Source organism: Onthophagus taurus, chromosome 1, assembly GCF_036711975.1.
Source record: "Onthophagus taurus isolate NC chromosome 1, IU_Otau_3.0, whole genome shotgun sequence".
Lineage (NCBI taxonomy): Eukaryota > Metazoa > Arthropoda > Insecta > Coleoptera > Scarabaeidae > Onthophagus > Onthophagus taurus.
The window spans coordinates 37,950,828-37,965,721 of record NC_091966.1 but is presented as its reverse complement, the minus strand read 5'-3'; the positions used below and the strand labels follow the sequence as shown (position 1 = coordinate 37,965,721).

The 14,894-nt window shown below is 33.4% G+C and overlaps 1 protein-coding gene across 3 annotated transcripts; it reads left to right on the top strand.

Moving 5' to 3' along the window:
* The first annotated feature begins 4,002 nt into the window (after window positions 1-4,002).
* Window positions 4,003-13,447, top strand: LOC111428851 (probable ATP-dependent RNA helicase DDX17). Of its 3 annotated transcripts, none has more exons than XM_023064540.2 (7): window positions 4,003-4,225; window positions 4,308-5,363; window positions 5,704-5,765; window positions 10,938-10,997; window positions 12,085-12,333; window positions 12,390-12,611; window positions 13,093-13,447. In XM_023064540.2, the coding sequence occupies exons 1-7, from the start codon at window positions 4,203-4,205 to the stop codon at window positions 13,125-13,127; spliced, it is 1,707 nt and encodes a 568-aa protein (XP_022920308.1). In that variant the 5' UTR covers window positions 4,003-4,202; the 3' UTR covers window positions 13,128-13,447. The 3 variants fall into 3 exon arrangements, with proteins under 3 accessions (XP_022920308.1, XP_022920306.1, XP_022920307.1); XM_023064538.2 differs by having other exon boundaries at window positions 12,390-12,908; XM_023064539.2 differs by having other exon boundaries at window positions 12,390-12,940.
* Window positions 13,448-14,894: the final 1,447 nt, after the last annotated feature.

The window sequence follows — 14,894 nt, the reverse complement described above, 5'->3', positions numbered from 1 at the left end:
AAACACTATCGTTAGACAAATGTTGCAGATTATTTGTCTCCAAGTACGTTGTGAGTTGGATGTTTTTGGGTATGTTACTATTTGCTATTTTAAACGCGCATCTATTACGATAGTTTACTGACGATTGTAGTAAGTACTCATTTGTTTCATGGCATGGTGATATCAGGTGCAATATGAGTTCTTGAGTCATATTTCATAAAAGGCATAAACCAAGCATTCCTTTTCCTGAGCAACCTTGAATGTTCTATCTACCAAATAATATACTTAGAATTAGTTTTGCCGACATTTCAACTTTATTGATACACTGAAGTGACAGATACCAATGGTATTCTCAAATGATTTCAACAGAAATGAAATTCTACCATCAGTTAGCCTCTTAGTTAAATTGTTCTTAAATAGATCTCAATTGGCATTTCAGTCCTGGAATATGCCCGAGTTTATACCCATTTTAAATATAACACATCTCTTTTCTGATTAAGACGAACTGAACACTTCTATCGGATGCTACTACACATAACAGCAGCAGCGAGATTGTTTTAAGTTTTCCGAATTGATGGCATATCTCCAGCCCTTTTCACCTTTTCCCAAGAAAGCGTTTATATTGCTCCTGGCACTCCTATGTCAAAAAGTATCTCTAAATCTATCCAAAGAGAACAATGTCTTAGTAAGTAAATTACTAACTCCGCTAATCTTTCCGGTTTTGTTGAATCATGGTGTCATTCTGGGGTCATTCTGCAAATTCTCATCATCCTTCAACACTTGGCCAGATTCCTCCAGCAACCATTCAATGTAGATTTTTTCAATTCATGCGCGATTAAAAAAGTTCTGGTATAATATACCCAGAATGTAGCTATAATACCTTGGTCTAAAGGCTGAAGAAGAGAAGTTGTGTTAGGAGACTTTTGTCTATTGAATTTTTTTCAATCTTGAATTATATTCTTTAGGAATTCTGGATACAGCTCTGCTGCCTCATGATCGGCTGAGGGAAACTTATCCATCAACTTTTTTCAACTGATTTTTAAATTTGTCGAACCAACCCTTACTTGCGACAATTGATTTCAGCTCAATTTGTGATCAAGAGGGTTTACTTTTCATAAAATTGTCGTATAGCTTTTTAGCTTTGTCTCTAAAGAGTTCAGAGCTTAGAGTGGGTCCTTTTTGAGTTTGAACCTCAATCCATAAAATCAACGCGTTTTCAACTATCTTCTATAGGTTCTTTTCTAGAAAGGTTGTAGTCTGTACCTATATTCGCCGATGAATATATACGATTCGCCATTATGAACACATAGGTTGATACCCACTTCGCTTATAAACCAACTTTCAGTGGAAGATTTAGTTGTTACCATATTGTACAACATTTTGCTTTAGTTTTCTTATTAACTATTCAGACATTTGATTCTATTTTAGAAGCATTTGTCTCAAGATTGGGTCAACTCCTCACCCAAACCTACATTATGTAATTTGGACAAATTTAGATTAAGCTGGCCATTTATAATTGTAGATAAGAATGGTATAGGGGAAAAAGGGACAAAATATAGAATAACTGAAAGCAGGTAAATTATAGGATGTCTTAAGAAGAGGAGCTAAAAAGAGACTAGGAAGAACACTAGTAGAGTCAACCTGGGCTATGGTAATAAGATATATTCGATTAAATTAATTTAATTTAGATTATTCGGGTAAATTCTTCTCCTCAGTTGCTGCATCAATTGCTCCATCATGATGTATTGTAGACATCAGCAACACATTTTCATTCTTTTTCGGTACGTATGATAAAAGTGTTATGTCTTTTTGAAAACTAAATAAACTTGTCTTTGGCTCTGGTTTTTACTGACACGAATTGTTTTGGAATGCAATGCTTGCTTTTTGTAAGCGTGACTACTGATGTCAACTTATGGTCTTTTAGCAGTTTCACCAGTTATCAAATGTTACATTCCGATTGGAACCAGAAATGGGTTCTATAAGCCTCTCAACAATATCTGCAGGTGAATTACTGATAGTATAAGGCTTGGTTGTCTTCATGCATATACTTTGAGGTTCAAAACATAATAGAAACGTGCATCAACCAATGACGCTAGTAGTACAATGCTTGTACTTTGATTCCATACTGCTTGAAGAAACACCTACCACGGGAAGAGTCCAACTTTTCATCTATTGTCAGATACTGTGATGGACGATATAATTGCTTACAGTTGTCGATAAATCTTTCCAATAATAATTTGTCGGTTGCTAATATCAACCGACAATTATCAAAGCGAAGACAGTCCATCAAAAATTGAAATCGATTTATCGACATCCTACTACAAAAAATATCCACTCCAGTCTCGTCAGATTGTCTCTTAAATTCTGACGATTGGAATGGAACATTCCTGCTAAATATGATAATCCCATGAATGATTTAATTTTAAGAACAGTAGTTGGTTTCATAATGGATTTATTTTTATAAGCACATCTCTTCGACTATTTGACTATCGAAAAATAGCTGCCAACAATCCATAACACTTTTCGCATGCCTATGCCTATTATCTGCTCTTGTACGGACTCGTGAGTTTCATGAATTTTTTTCCCACTTCGTTCCATATTTTCCGAGATAATCTTGCCTGCTTCTTTTTTCAGCTTTCATCTCTTGCTCAGCCTCATTATTCTCCAATTCAACCTCTATTGATATACTTATTATTAGGAAGCATATCTGTTGATATGCTTCCTGATTCGATTGTCTCGTCATCAGTCATAACTTCATCCCATAAAACTTGAAGCCTTTTCTGTTCCTCTTTGTATGAGAATGTTAAAGCACTTATTTTTGTCCAAAATATGTCCACAACAACAATTGAACTATTATAAGTACGAAGGCTTTCACGGTCGGTGTTAATTGAACTAAAATTAGAACTAACACTAGAAACTTTCGGGTTTTGCCGTGCGTCTTTTAAGAAAAAGTTTGACGTTTCGGATGCCATGTTGCAACCTTCTTCAGAAACTGGTTCGAAGTTGAATTTACGCGAATAATCTAAATTAAATTAATTTAATCGAATATATCTTACCACCATAGCCTAGGTTGACTCTACTAGAGTTCTTCCTAGTCTCTTTTTAGTTCCTCTTCTTATGTTCTTGTCCCATCATAGACTAGATTTCACTTCGAACCAGTTTCTGAAGAATGTTGCAACATGGCATCCGAAACGTCAAACCTTTTCTTAAAAGACGCACGGCAAAACCCGAAAGTTTGTAGTGTTAGTTCTAGTTTTAGTTCAATTGAAGTATTATTCTATATTTACTAACGTTAATACATACGTGGGGTTTAACACACCCTAGAGGATTTCAAATGCGTATAATTCGTCTTGCTGACCTGCTGTTTGAATTCTCTAGTGGGGACTTATTGAAGAAGCCCATAAAATTAATATTAGTGTATTTTCAGAGCGATTTTATGGTTTTGTATGTAACGCCGGGTTAAATATTTTGACAGCTTCAAAATGTCAAAATTGATTTGTCAAAATGACAAATCATGATAGGAACTAATTATTTTAAAAGTTAGCACCACTGTGGCATCATGAATTTATTTATTACACAAAGATATGATTTTTAAATTAAATAATAAATTTTTAGTGTTTTAAAGGTTTAATTATATTTTGAAAATTGATTGTATTTGTTTTTCTTTAAAATTATTAATGAATTTAAAAAAATATTTTAAGCTTCATTTCAACTACCTGTACACCCAAAAATATGTAAAATAACCGGTTCACATTCCAAATTTTTTGCACGCTTTAAAATAAGCCAAAAAAATACAAGTTCAAGCTCTGTGACCTCTTAGTACCGCCCACAAACCCAACCTTTTCCAAATAAATTTTCATTAAAAAAATCATTTATCTCCTCTATACAATAAATTATAAAATAATACAATAATAACACCACAACAAATTGATATCAAAAATGAATTATCTCGATTTAATAAGCTTTTAATCATTAAATTTCCTCAAATCATTTAAACAAATTTAAATTTCCCGCCATCGATTGACGTAAACATCAAGCGCTTTCTCCATTGATTTACTCGTCTCGAATTGTAAACGAATCGCCCCGTAACGATTTTGCTTTCCTTTCGCGGTATTTTATAAACAGTGAGTTTAGTTTGTGTTTTGTAATCCGTACGGTTCACTTCGCGCGTCTTTCCGTTTTGTTATTGTGACCAAGAACCGTGACTTTTTAAAGTTATTTTAATGAGAGGACGAACTGGAAGGCGGTAAGCCAATTTATTGATTTTTCTAAACATTTATTTCAAAAAAATCATTTTTTATTTACATCGTATATAAATTTTATTGTAGATCGAGAAGCCGAGATCGTCGTAGATCTCGTAGTAGAGACAGAGGTTATGGTGGTTCGAGAAGAAGCGCTGCGGGGGCAACCTTACGAAAACCGCGATGGGATTTGAGTCGATTAGAACCTTTTAAAAAAGATTTTTATGTACCACATTTAAAAGTTTCAAGTAGAAGTGTTTATGAAATTGAAGATTGGAGGCGGAGTAAAGAGATATCTTTAAAAGGAAAAAATATTCCTGAACCGGTTTTATCATTTGATGAAGCTTCCTTTCCTGATTATGTTATGAGTGAAGTTCGTAAAATGGGGTTTAAAGCCCCAACTCCTATACAATCGCAAGGCTGGCCTATTGCATTATCAGGACGAGATATGGTTGGAATTGCTTCAACAGGATCTGGAAAAACGCTTTCTTATGTCTTACCAGCAATTGTACATATAAATAATCAACCAAGGCTTCAAAGGGGGGATGGTCCAATAGCCTTAGTACTTGCACCCACGAGGGAATTGGCACAACAAATCCAACAAGTAGCTACAGATTTTGGTAGATCATCTCGAATAAGAAATACCTGTGTTTTTGGTGGGGCACCAAAAGGACCTCAAGCAAACGATTTAATGGATGGAGTAGAAATAGTTATTGCTACTCCAGGAAGGTTAATAGATTTTCTCGAAAGTAACCGTACTAATTTAAAAAGATGCACTTATTTGGTGTTGGATGAAGCCGATCGAATGTTAGATATGGGTTTTGAGCCCCAGATTAGAAAAATTATTGAACAAATCCGTCCAGATCGACAGACTTTGATGTGGTCGGCTACTTGGCCTAAAGAAGTTCAAGCTTTAGCCGCGGAATTTTTAAAAGACTACATACAAATTAACGTGGGGTCATTGCAATTGTCTGCGAATCATAATATTTTGCAGATTATAGATGTTTGTCAGGAATATGAGAAAGAAACGAAATTAAGTACTTTATTAAAAGAAATTATGGCTGAAAAGGAGAATAAGACTATTATATTTATTGAAACAAAACGGAGGGTGGATGATATTACAAGAAAAATGAAAAGAGATGGGTAAGATATTTTAAGACACTTAATACTTCTACTTTTTGACCTAATATTATTAGAGATATATTTTTTTAATTAACCAAATGAAATATTACTACAAGATTTTATCATTGTTGTTTCAAAAGGACTACTTGTGTTACTTTAATTACTGTTGATAAGTTTTTGTTTTGACGGTATGATTCGTCTTTTAATCATTGTTGAACTTATTGCTGATTGTGTTATCTTGAACACAATGTACTTTCAATTACACATAATTCTTAAACAGCTCACTGTTAAAAATTTCAATAATGCTGTTATCTTGGGTTGAACAAAAAGATTTATTTTAAGATTAATTTTCTTGTTTTAGTTGGCCTGCTGTTTGTATTCATGGGGATAAATCTCAACAAGAAAGGGATTGGGTTTTGCAAGGTAATGGAACTTTTTAATGAAGTTAACTCTTAGAAGGACTTAATATAAAAATATCTTAAATCTTTTACCCCAAAAAAAGGAGTCTTTTCACCATCATGATTATTATATTATTTTTATCCATAATATTAATGGATAATTAATGTAATGGGTGTCACAGGCTGAAAAACGCTTTTTTCGTGTTTCTTAGTATATTTCCTTGGGTTTGAACCTAAACAGGTCAGAATTTGACATTGAAAATTGTGTCTTATTGATTAAAATTCGCGTAACCTTTAATATTTTTTATCACTCCATAAATTTCTTTTTGAAACAATACTCGAGGTTTAAATCTAATAGATTAAATATTATATTTCATAACATCTTGGTAACTTGAATGAAATGAGTCTTGCTTATTTTGTACATTTAATGGTATCAACTGTCTTCATAGGAGAAGATTAAAATTAATATAATACTAATATGTTTTTTTTATATATCAAACAAGAATAAGAAATTTGAGTAAACTTTATTGAATAAAGATTAACATATATTTATTGAAACTTAAAAAACAGACGTTACTTATTAATAGGGAAACCAAAAATATGCTCTAAAAATGTTAGTTTAAGCGTTTAAAATATGTTCTATAAAAATCAAAATAAGCTATTTAAGTATAAAAATAAGCTAATATTAAAAGATTATAGATATGTTTTAAATCTGTAGGTAAGGTTAAACAAAGTAAATGAAAAATGATATCTATTTCTATAGATGAGATGTTTATTAGTTCGAATTGGAAAATATTGAAGAAACAGATTTAGCTTAAATTTTGATAACAATAAATGTCAAACATCTCACTTAAATTATCAAAAAGGAAACTTTGTTTGCTATTTAAACTATAAACTATTTGCTATCTAAACATTCTTATACATGGAAAAACTTCGTTCCACTTCTACTGAAGTTATAGGTGCAAATTTAAATGCAAGGTTATTTCTGTAGTGATTTTTTTAAATAACCATAGCTATTTTTTCTTTACTAACAATAAGTTAGCAGCTTCACTGTTTATGCCAGCCTCACCCAAAATCTTAATAGAATGATTGAAAAACCTTGCACTAATGTTATGATTTGCTCTATCAAGCACAGCGTATTTAACAAAAATTTTTGTTTAGCAATCAACTCATCATGATCCAAAATACCAATAATGACATTTGTCACATGTCTTCCTGTTGCATCTGTTGTTTTGTCGATTGAAATTCACAAGAAGCGTTTATTGGTGCATTTCTGTATGTGGTCTATAGTATTTTTGTAAAGTTCCTTAACATATTTTGTTCGAAGAGTACTTTCCAATGGTACTTTGTACTCTGTGTATGATTCTAAGATACTCATTTTTTGTTTTGCATTTTATGTAGAGGTATATCAGCGGAAATTAGTGCGTTACATAGATCTTCTGCAAATTGAACATCTCTTGATTTGAATGTGGAACATTCAGCAAAAAAAGTCTGGGTTGTTTTCTTCTCATTATTTCTTTTCTCCAGTTCTATGTGTTTTAAGCTTGCTAGATGCTGTTTTACTGATTTGTTGCACACTTTGTAAAAAAGTACCTTAATATCAGTCTTGAATACCGGATATTCACCCACACATTGGGATAATTTTTCTGACTTGGACGACTTTATTACCGCATAATTCTACAATAATTTCAAATTTGTACTACTACTACAATTTCAAATAAATTTTTACTCCTACTTACTATTTTCTAATCACTTGAAATTGAAATATACAGTACAATATACCTGTATATTGAGAGCTGGTTGAATTGCCCATTAAGTTACCTTTAATTAATGATAAATATGTCATATATCTAACTTTAGTAGTTTTCCTGATATTTAGAATTTAAAGAATGTGTAATAAAATATGCGTTATTGTACTTAATATTATATTCTGTCTATGTTTATCAATTTTTTTGTTCTTCCTTTTATTATTTGATTAATAGTTTATAATGTAAAATAATTTTGCTGCCATATACCAGATTTTAATACGACTTGGTACTTTATGAGATTTTAAAAAGATGTAAGTAATAAAATATGCAATTGTTTTGCCATATAATTTACAACTTTAGAGAAAATAAGATGCACATGTTAAGAGATACGTCAAGATCTTTTATACAGCGCATTAATGGTTGTAGAAGAGAAATTGGGCGGCATTTTGAACAACTTCTAAATATTAATTAAATTAATACCTACTTGTTGAGTAATTGTTGTTTAGTAATCGTTTATAGTTTGTTGCTGTATTTCCTTCAAATAATTTAGTAATTAAAAAAGGGATGTTCTGCCATTTAATTTTTATCACGTTTTGATTATTTAATTATTAAAATTTTTTTTAATTGTATTTTAATATAATATTACTGACTTATCATTAATTGAAGGGAACTTGATGAGCAATTCAATTAGCACACAATATACAGGTGTTCCATTTAAAAATTTTAAGAAAAAGCCATTTGAAAAACATCAAAAGTAGTTAAGCTTTATAACCTGTATAGTGTATCTAATGTCTTTGAATACTATCATCTACCTACTGGCTTTGACTATTGTCTGACGTAATTTCAAGGCAAAATCGGAAAAACTATCGTTTTTAAAAAGATCCTGTAATGGGCACATTTTGGAAGAACAGTTGAATATCTCAGGAACTATGAACGCTGTGAAATAGTAACATATACACAAATATAGTTGTATTAATTATATGATAAAATAAATAGGGTGTTCCATTTAAATAAATTGACGTACTCTCCGTTACGCTTAAATGGAACACTCTGTATAAGTGAAAATAATTTTACGTAAATACTTTTGTATTTACTTTTGTATAAAATATTGTTTTCTTTTTTGCACTTACAATTAATTACACTATGATGTCATACTAGTGCCATGTCGTGCAGAATAGTGCAGTCCCAACGAACAAACGCATAATCGGCTTGGACAATAAAAGCATGTTGCACGTTTGTTTTCAATTTGGTGGACATCATCAGGATGGTTATCAATTTTCAGAATTCTTTAATAATTTGACGCAGATTTCGACGTAAATTTTTAATTTTTTTAAGCTTTTGTTCCATCCATGTCGTGGCAAGTTGGTTGGTAGTTTAGGTCATAAATTTATAACGCCGCACAAGTTTTTCATGTTTGTTGATAATATTGCAACAGCACACAACATAACAATCGATGCAGGCAATCAATTGAGCGGCCATCTTCTGATTTTTCTACTACATGGCATATTTGAATACATTTGAAACGAGTTTACTCCCGATTTAGTCTCATTATTTAAAATTATTTCTAGTTTGTTGTTAATTTCCGAATTCTCACCGTCGTGCGTTGTTGAAAATAGTAGCACTATTTTGTTCTTTTTTTGGCATATAGAACAGAGAGTTTTATTTTTGTCGAAGCAAAACATGGATATATTTGGTTCTATACTTTTCATATTTATCATTTCAGTTGGTATTTCCCTCTTATTTTTCCAGAGTTTGTCAGCTATTTAAACCGAAGTGAACCAATTGTCCATCGTTATGTTTCTGTTCCTACCGTGAACAGATTTGGTCAATTCCTGTACATAATAATTTGACAATGGTACCCCCTTCGTTGCTAAGAAATATTTAGCAATTTATAAAAAGAAGAATATAAACATTGACCTTACTTACTAGGTGTCACCACTACTTAGTTTAAAAAAGTTTTAAAGAGGAGGTTGGGTTGGGTCTGCATTTAAAATAATAACGAACCTAAACCTGGCAACAGTTTCTGTTTCCCATATTTTTAAGAATCTTTTGGCCAAAATTAATTATCAATGGGAAGTGACAATATTCCACCACAGATTCAATATCCAAAGAATAAGAGGTGTATTAGAAAATGCCAAGAGCAAGTGGTCGAGCATAAGTAAAGAAGTAAATGAAATGAGAAGAAATGTCCTTGTGCTATTTATAGACTTTGAGACTAGCTGAGAAGACCGTCTTTCGTTTATAATAATCTATTGGGAAATTCTTGGCTTTCTCACTTTAATTCCTAGCGCCACCTAGCGCAGTCTCTTAAAATTTTGGCCACATCTAACTGCTAACATTATGCCCAAGCTTCATAAACGCCAAAACGATTGTCATCAAGTAGAGAGTATCTTTTTTTGTGTTTCTGCGTCATACGATCATTGGTAATTTTGGAAGTGGACAACACTTTTATTAAAATTTTAAAATATGTGCAAACTCCTATTTGTTTTATTTAGAGCTCTATACTCTATTCATACAGCTCATATGATCACAATTAATCATTTACATTTGTATTATTATTGTTTCTATAAAATTGATAATAATGGTCATTATAGTCTACGGACGTTATCCTTATCTTGTACCGAAATAACAAAACTTGATATAACGTGATATCGAATATACTAAAATATGGAAGTCAGTAAATCGCGCAAAAATAGATTAAGATCAAAGCCTTTTAAACGAATGCCTAAAAACAACACGCTTCTATTGTTAGGTTATTTATAATTAATTCATGCTAACAGAACAATAAGGCACGTCATAATCTCACAAATTTCCGTATGTCTTTACCTCCATTTATTCTATTCGATACAAAGATCAAATTTATCACTGAGGTCCAGTTTCGGTTGTTTGTTCAGCAATAATTTCATTTTACTTAAAATTATAACTCCAAATCGAATTTAGCTCATCTGTAAACAAAATGGTTTTTCATTTTGAATCTGTATATCATCTCAATCGTTTGATTAAATCTTTTTATATCTGAATCTCCTTAACCATCAAAGAGCCAAGTCACTAAGCTATATTACCCGCCGAATCAACATTTAATGCCTGACGTTTATTCTTCGTTGTTAATTTGGCTATGTCTTAAGTACACCATTACATATACAAAAATAAAAAGAATGTATTACGCCACACACATTCCTCCTCATACGTTGCACACATTTAATATAAAATGCTCCACTTAAAAACATACCCAAAATAAATTCTAATAGTATTCTTTTCCATGCCAAGGTTTGTGTGTACCAAACACTATGATTAAGCTTAGTGTTTTTGAATTTATTTTCACCTTAAGAATTACATCATTTTGAGAATTGATTATTATTGAATTTTAGAATCGTCTTTGGGGTAAATTTTTAAATTAATTATTATAAAAATAAATTGTTCAAAATAATTTGATCTAATATAATTTTCAGATTTTAGATCGGGAAAGGCGCCGATTCTTGTAGCAACAGATGTAGCTGCTCGTGGATTAGGTATGAAATACTTTGAGATTTATATCAGCTGTTTTTAATTTTTTGTTTAATTTCTTAAAAAAAAAAGACATGATTAGCAGGCTAATAATTTCCTTTTTCGTTTAAGTTTTTCTTCTCTTCAGTTCTTTTTTGATTTTTGGTTGTATGAAAAAAGTTTTACGAAGTTAAAAAATTAGTGGCTCTTGATAGGCGAACGGAGCATCAACAAAAAAACACTATTAGCCTGTTGACCGATGTGCATGGGATCCATGGTATTTGTAGAGACAGTGTTTCTTTTTTTGTTTTTGTATAAAGTGGCCACTGCTCTTCTTTCCAGAGGCACAAGCAGGTTAATGACATGTCGTTGGCTTGTCATTGTTGGCTGTGCCTCTCTCTGTGCTCTGGCTCTGGACGGCCGCCCTCGACGGCCATGTTGGAGTCTGTGGTCCCGAGACTGCCGGCTATAACCTGGCCGCGGGCTTAAACGACACGCTGCCCTCGCTCGTTGGGTTCCTGGTCTGACTTTGGCCAGACTGCGCCGGGGTCGTTACTTATCGCCCATGTACCAATGCCTTTCTGACAATAGCTACATTGGTATGCATCACTGAATTACAAAAACCGTACTCACACTTTATATCAAATTTGGTTTGTTTCATAGGTAGGCTATACTTGTGTATTTTATTTTATTTTTTTTTTATTTTTCGTTTTGTTTGGATACAAATTTCGGTTTAAACTAAATTAATAGAAAACAACTTTTTTTTTGTACCAGAATAACACATCAACAAAAATTATTTTCGTAAGAAAGAGACATGTAACATTTTCTTATCTCATTTTGTTATAAATTAGTGCTTAAATTGATCATATTTCTTTCTTGCAAATAAAGTTTATAATAGTTATTTAGAGTAAGAATCTGGTACAGCGTAAAATCAAGAAATTTAAGTATAAAAATACATGGAGAAACGGTGCAGTGAAAATAAAATGAACTGAATGAAAATCGGGATTGAAAAAATAAACTAAAAACAATTACACTTTGCGTCGTACGGTTTGTTAAATCATCTCTTATTCCACGATCCACCTTGACACATCACCTTTGTCGGAACAATTTCAGATGTAGAAGATGTTAAGTTTGTGATAAATTTTGACTATCCGTCGAATTCAGAGGACTACGTTCATCGTATAGGCCGTACAGGAAGATCACAACGCACTGGAACGGCTTACACCTTCTTCACACCTAGCAATGCGAATAAAGCGTCCGATTTGGTGGCTGTTCTTAAAGAAGCCAAACAGGTTATCAATCCTAAACTCCAAGAAATGGCTGAGAATAGAAATTGGTCGAATGGAAGTGCAAATGGAAGAGGTTTGTGTTAATTATTAAATTAAAGCTTTTTAAATTGATTAAAATTTTCTTTTTAGGTCGAAATCGTTGGGGAAGAGGGCGCGGCCCAGCCCAAGCAAGATCTCCATCTCGTTCCCGGTCCCGGTCAAGATCTCGATCTCCTAGAAGAAGTTCAACGCATCGACGGGATCGTAGCAGGTCCCGAGATCGATCGTCGAGGAGGCGGAGGTCTTCGAGATCGAGTAGTAGGGAATACAGCCCCGCACCGCCACCAACGTCACAGGCCCCAGCGAGAACAGGCAAGTCCACCATCTCCATCACCACTGCCACTACAGTTCCGCAGCAACAACCGCCGCTGCCTCCATTGCCGCCACCTCCAGCACCAGCGCCACCACCGCCACCCCCACAACAACCGATTTTGACGGCGTATCAAGGTTTACCACCGCCCGCGGGTCCGTATGGTCCCTTTCAGATGCCCAATGGAGCTATGTTCTACACGGCTCCTCCACCGCCTGCACCTCAGAGGACGTTCTTCCCTCCGCCTGGGGGCTTTCCCTTCGCCCCGCCGCCTCCCGCTCCACGTTAAAGCATCCAAGGTTTGTTGGTCCAGGAGCCTTTGTGACGAACGGTGAACGTTTTTTCAGGAGCTTTTTTTCAGTTTTTAAACAATTCAATTTCTAAGTCTTAAAAACTGAATAAAGTAAATAATATAAATAATTGCAGGAGCTTCAAAGATTTTTTGATAGAGTATCGATCTGATTAGTTTTGATTTTGTTACAGACCGTTCACACTCGTTCCGGGATTCAAGAAAGTAGGAATTGTTCCGTCGTTTCTTGCGACTGCAATCGTGGCAATCTCATTCTCGTTTTGTTCTTTGTATTAATTAGTTTCGCCTTTGACAGAGATTAGTATATTTAGGGTAGGTACATTAAAAAGTCTATGTATTTCACTTCGCCTAATTTGCGTTAAAAATGTAAGAAAAATACCTACGTTTCATTAACGATATTAATGTATATTTATTTATTGAAAGTACAAATGTTTTATCTTGTAAATACATATAACTATTAATATTAGTATATTTTGTGTCTTGTGTTGGTTGCAATCAAATTAAAAATAAATTAATTAATTAATAGGACACCGAAGTAATGAAAATATTTTATTTTATGATTTCCTTCCTTACATTTTCTTATATATATATTTTTTTTTCATTTAAGGTTTCTTTAAATAGTCTTCGAGAATTTCCGTTCTTAGTCGTCGTTACTCGTATTGGCGCTGAAGACGCTCGGCGTCGTCGTCTAGATTCGAATCGGCTATTAGTGGTCGGCGTCCTGTTTAACTGGTGCGCGCCAACAATCGCGAGCTTTTACGGATTTTACACGACGATCAACTAAAAACCGGTATACAAAATTATTTACTTTCAAATCAACACTTATTAATGTTATAATTCAGTATTAAAAGATTTTTATTAATATTACAGGTTATAAGATTTTAAATGATACAACAAGATAATGTTATGTTCGATTGAATTCGCGTAGAAATATCATTCATTTTGCGGTCATGCACTAACGGGTACAAACACGACTGTCTGCAACACAATATTGTTTTAAATTTAACTCGCGACCCGGTTAGACAGCAACAGTGAGTGAAAAATACTACAATCTGCTGCCAATTCGGAAACGTTCGCTCGATTTACTGAAAGCAAGAGTTTTGCATCGCTTCCGTGACCAAAGCCTATTTATATGTGCATAATCTTCTTTAAAATATTACACAATTTTAAGTTTCACAAACGCGCGCCAGGAAAGCCGAACGAAACGCCGAGGAAACGAAATATGTTTGTAGCCGGTTCCGTACAACTTAATTGGAGTTTGTTCTAATAAATTGGATCAAGCGATTAGTTCTCTCCCCCAAGAAAATGACCGCCAATTCTATTAATTAGAATTAAAGTGATACAATTAAAATGACATTTTTGTTTAGAACTTTTGTATGACGAAATTTAAGTGTTTCTTTTTGTGATTTCGCAAGAAAAGGATGAGCGGGTACAGGAGCTATGTAAGTAAACCTTTTAAGTATTTTCACCTTAACAATATTTTATATTTTGTTATGACAAAAATGATATACATACATATACGTGTATCATTTAAATTTTATTGGGGTAATTTGGCAACAGTGTGAGTACACTGTGGATGTTTTATGTGGTCGTGGCACCACCCCATCGTGAGGAGGAGCTCGTCGGGTTTTATTCCCGGCAGACACACATAAGTTTAGTGAGCAATATGTCTTCGAGATTCGCTGACGGCGAGATATTTTTACGTCTGGGATTATAACTGGAATAAGCTTAACGTAGATACCGAGGCCCCCGTCTCATTCTCAGACTCTCTTTTCAAAAACAAAACGATTGGAATGTCGGTACAGAAGGGTGGCACCTCTTCTCTCATATACATCTTGCGTAGTAATAGTAGTTAGTACGGGGGTTTTCCCCGAAGCGTTTTAATCCGACTTCTTTTTTTGACTTGTTCACATGACCTATTTAAGTTCTCTGAGTTTGTTTGGACGATAAACTATTTTGTACTGTTTACGTTTTC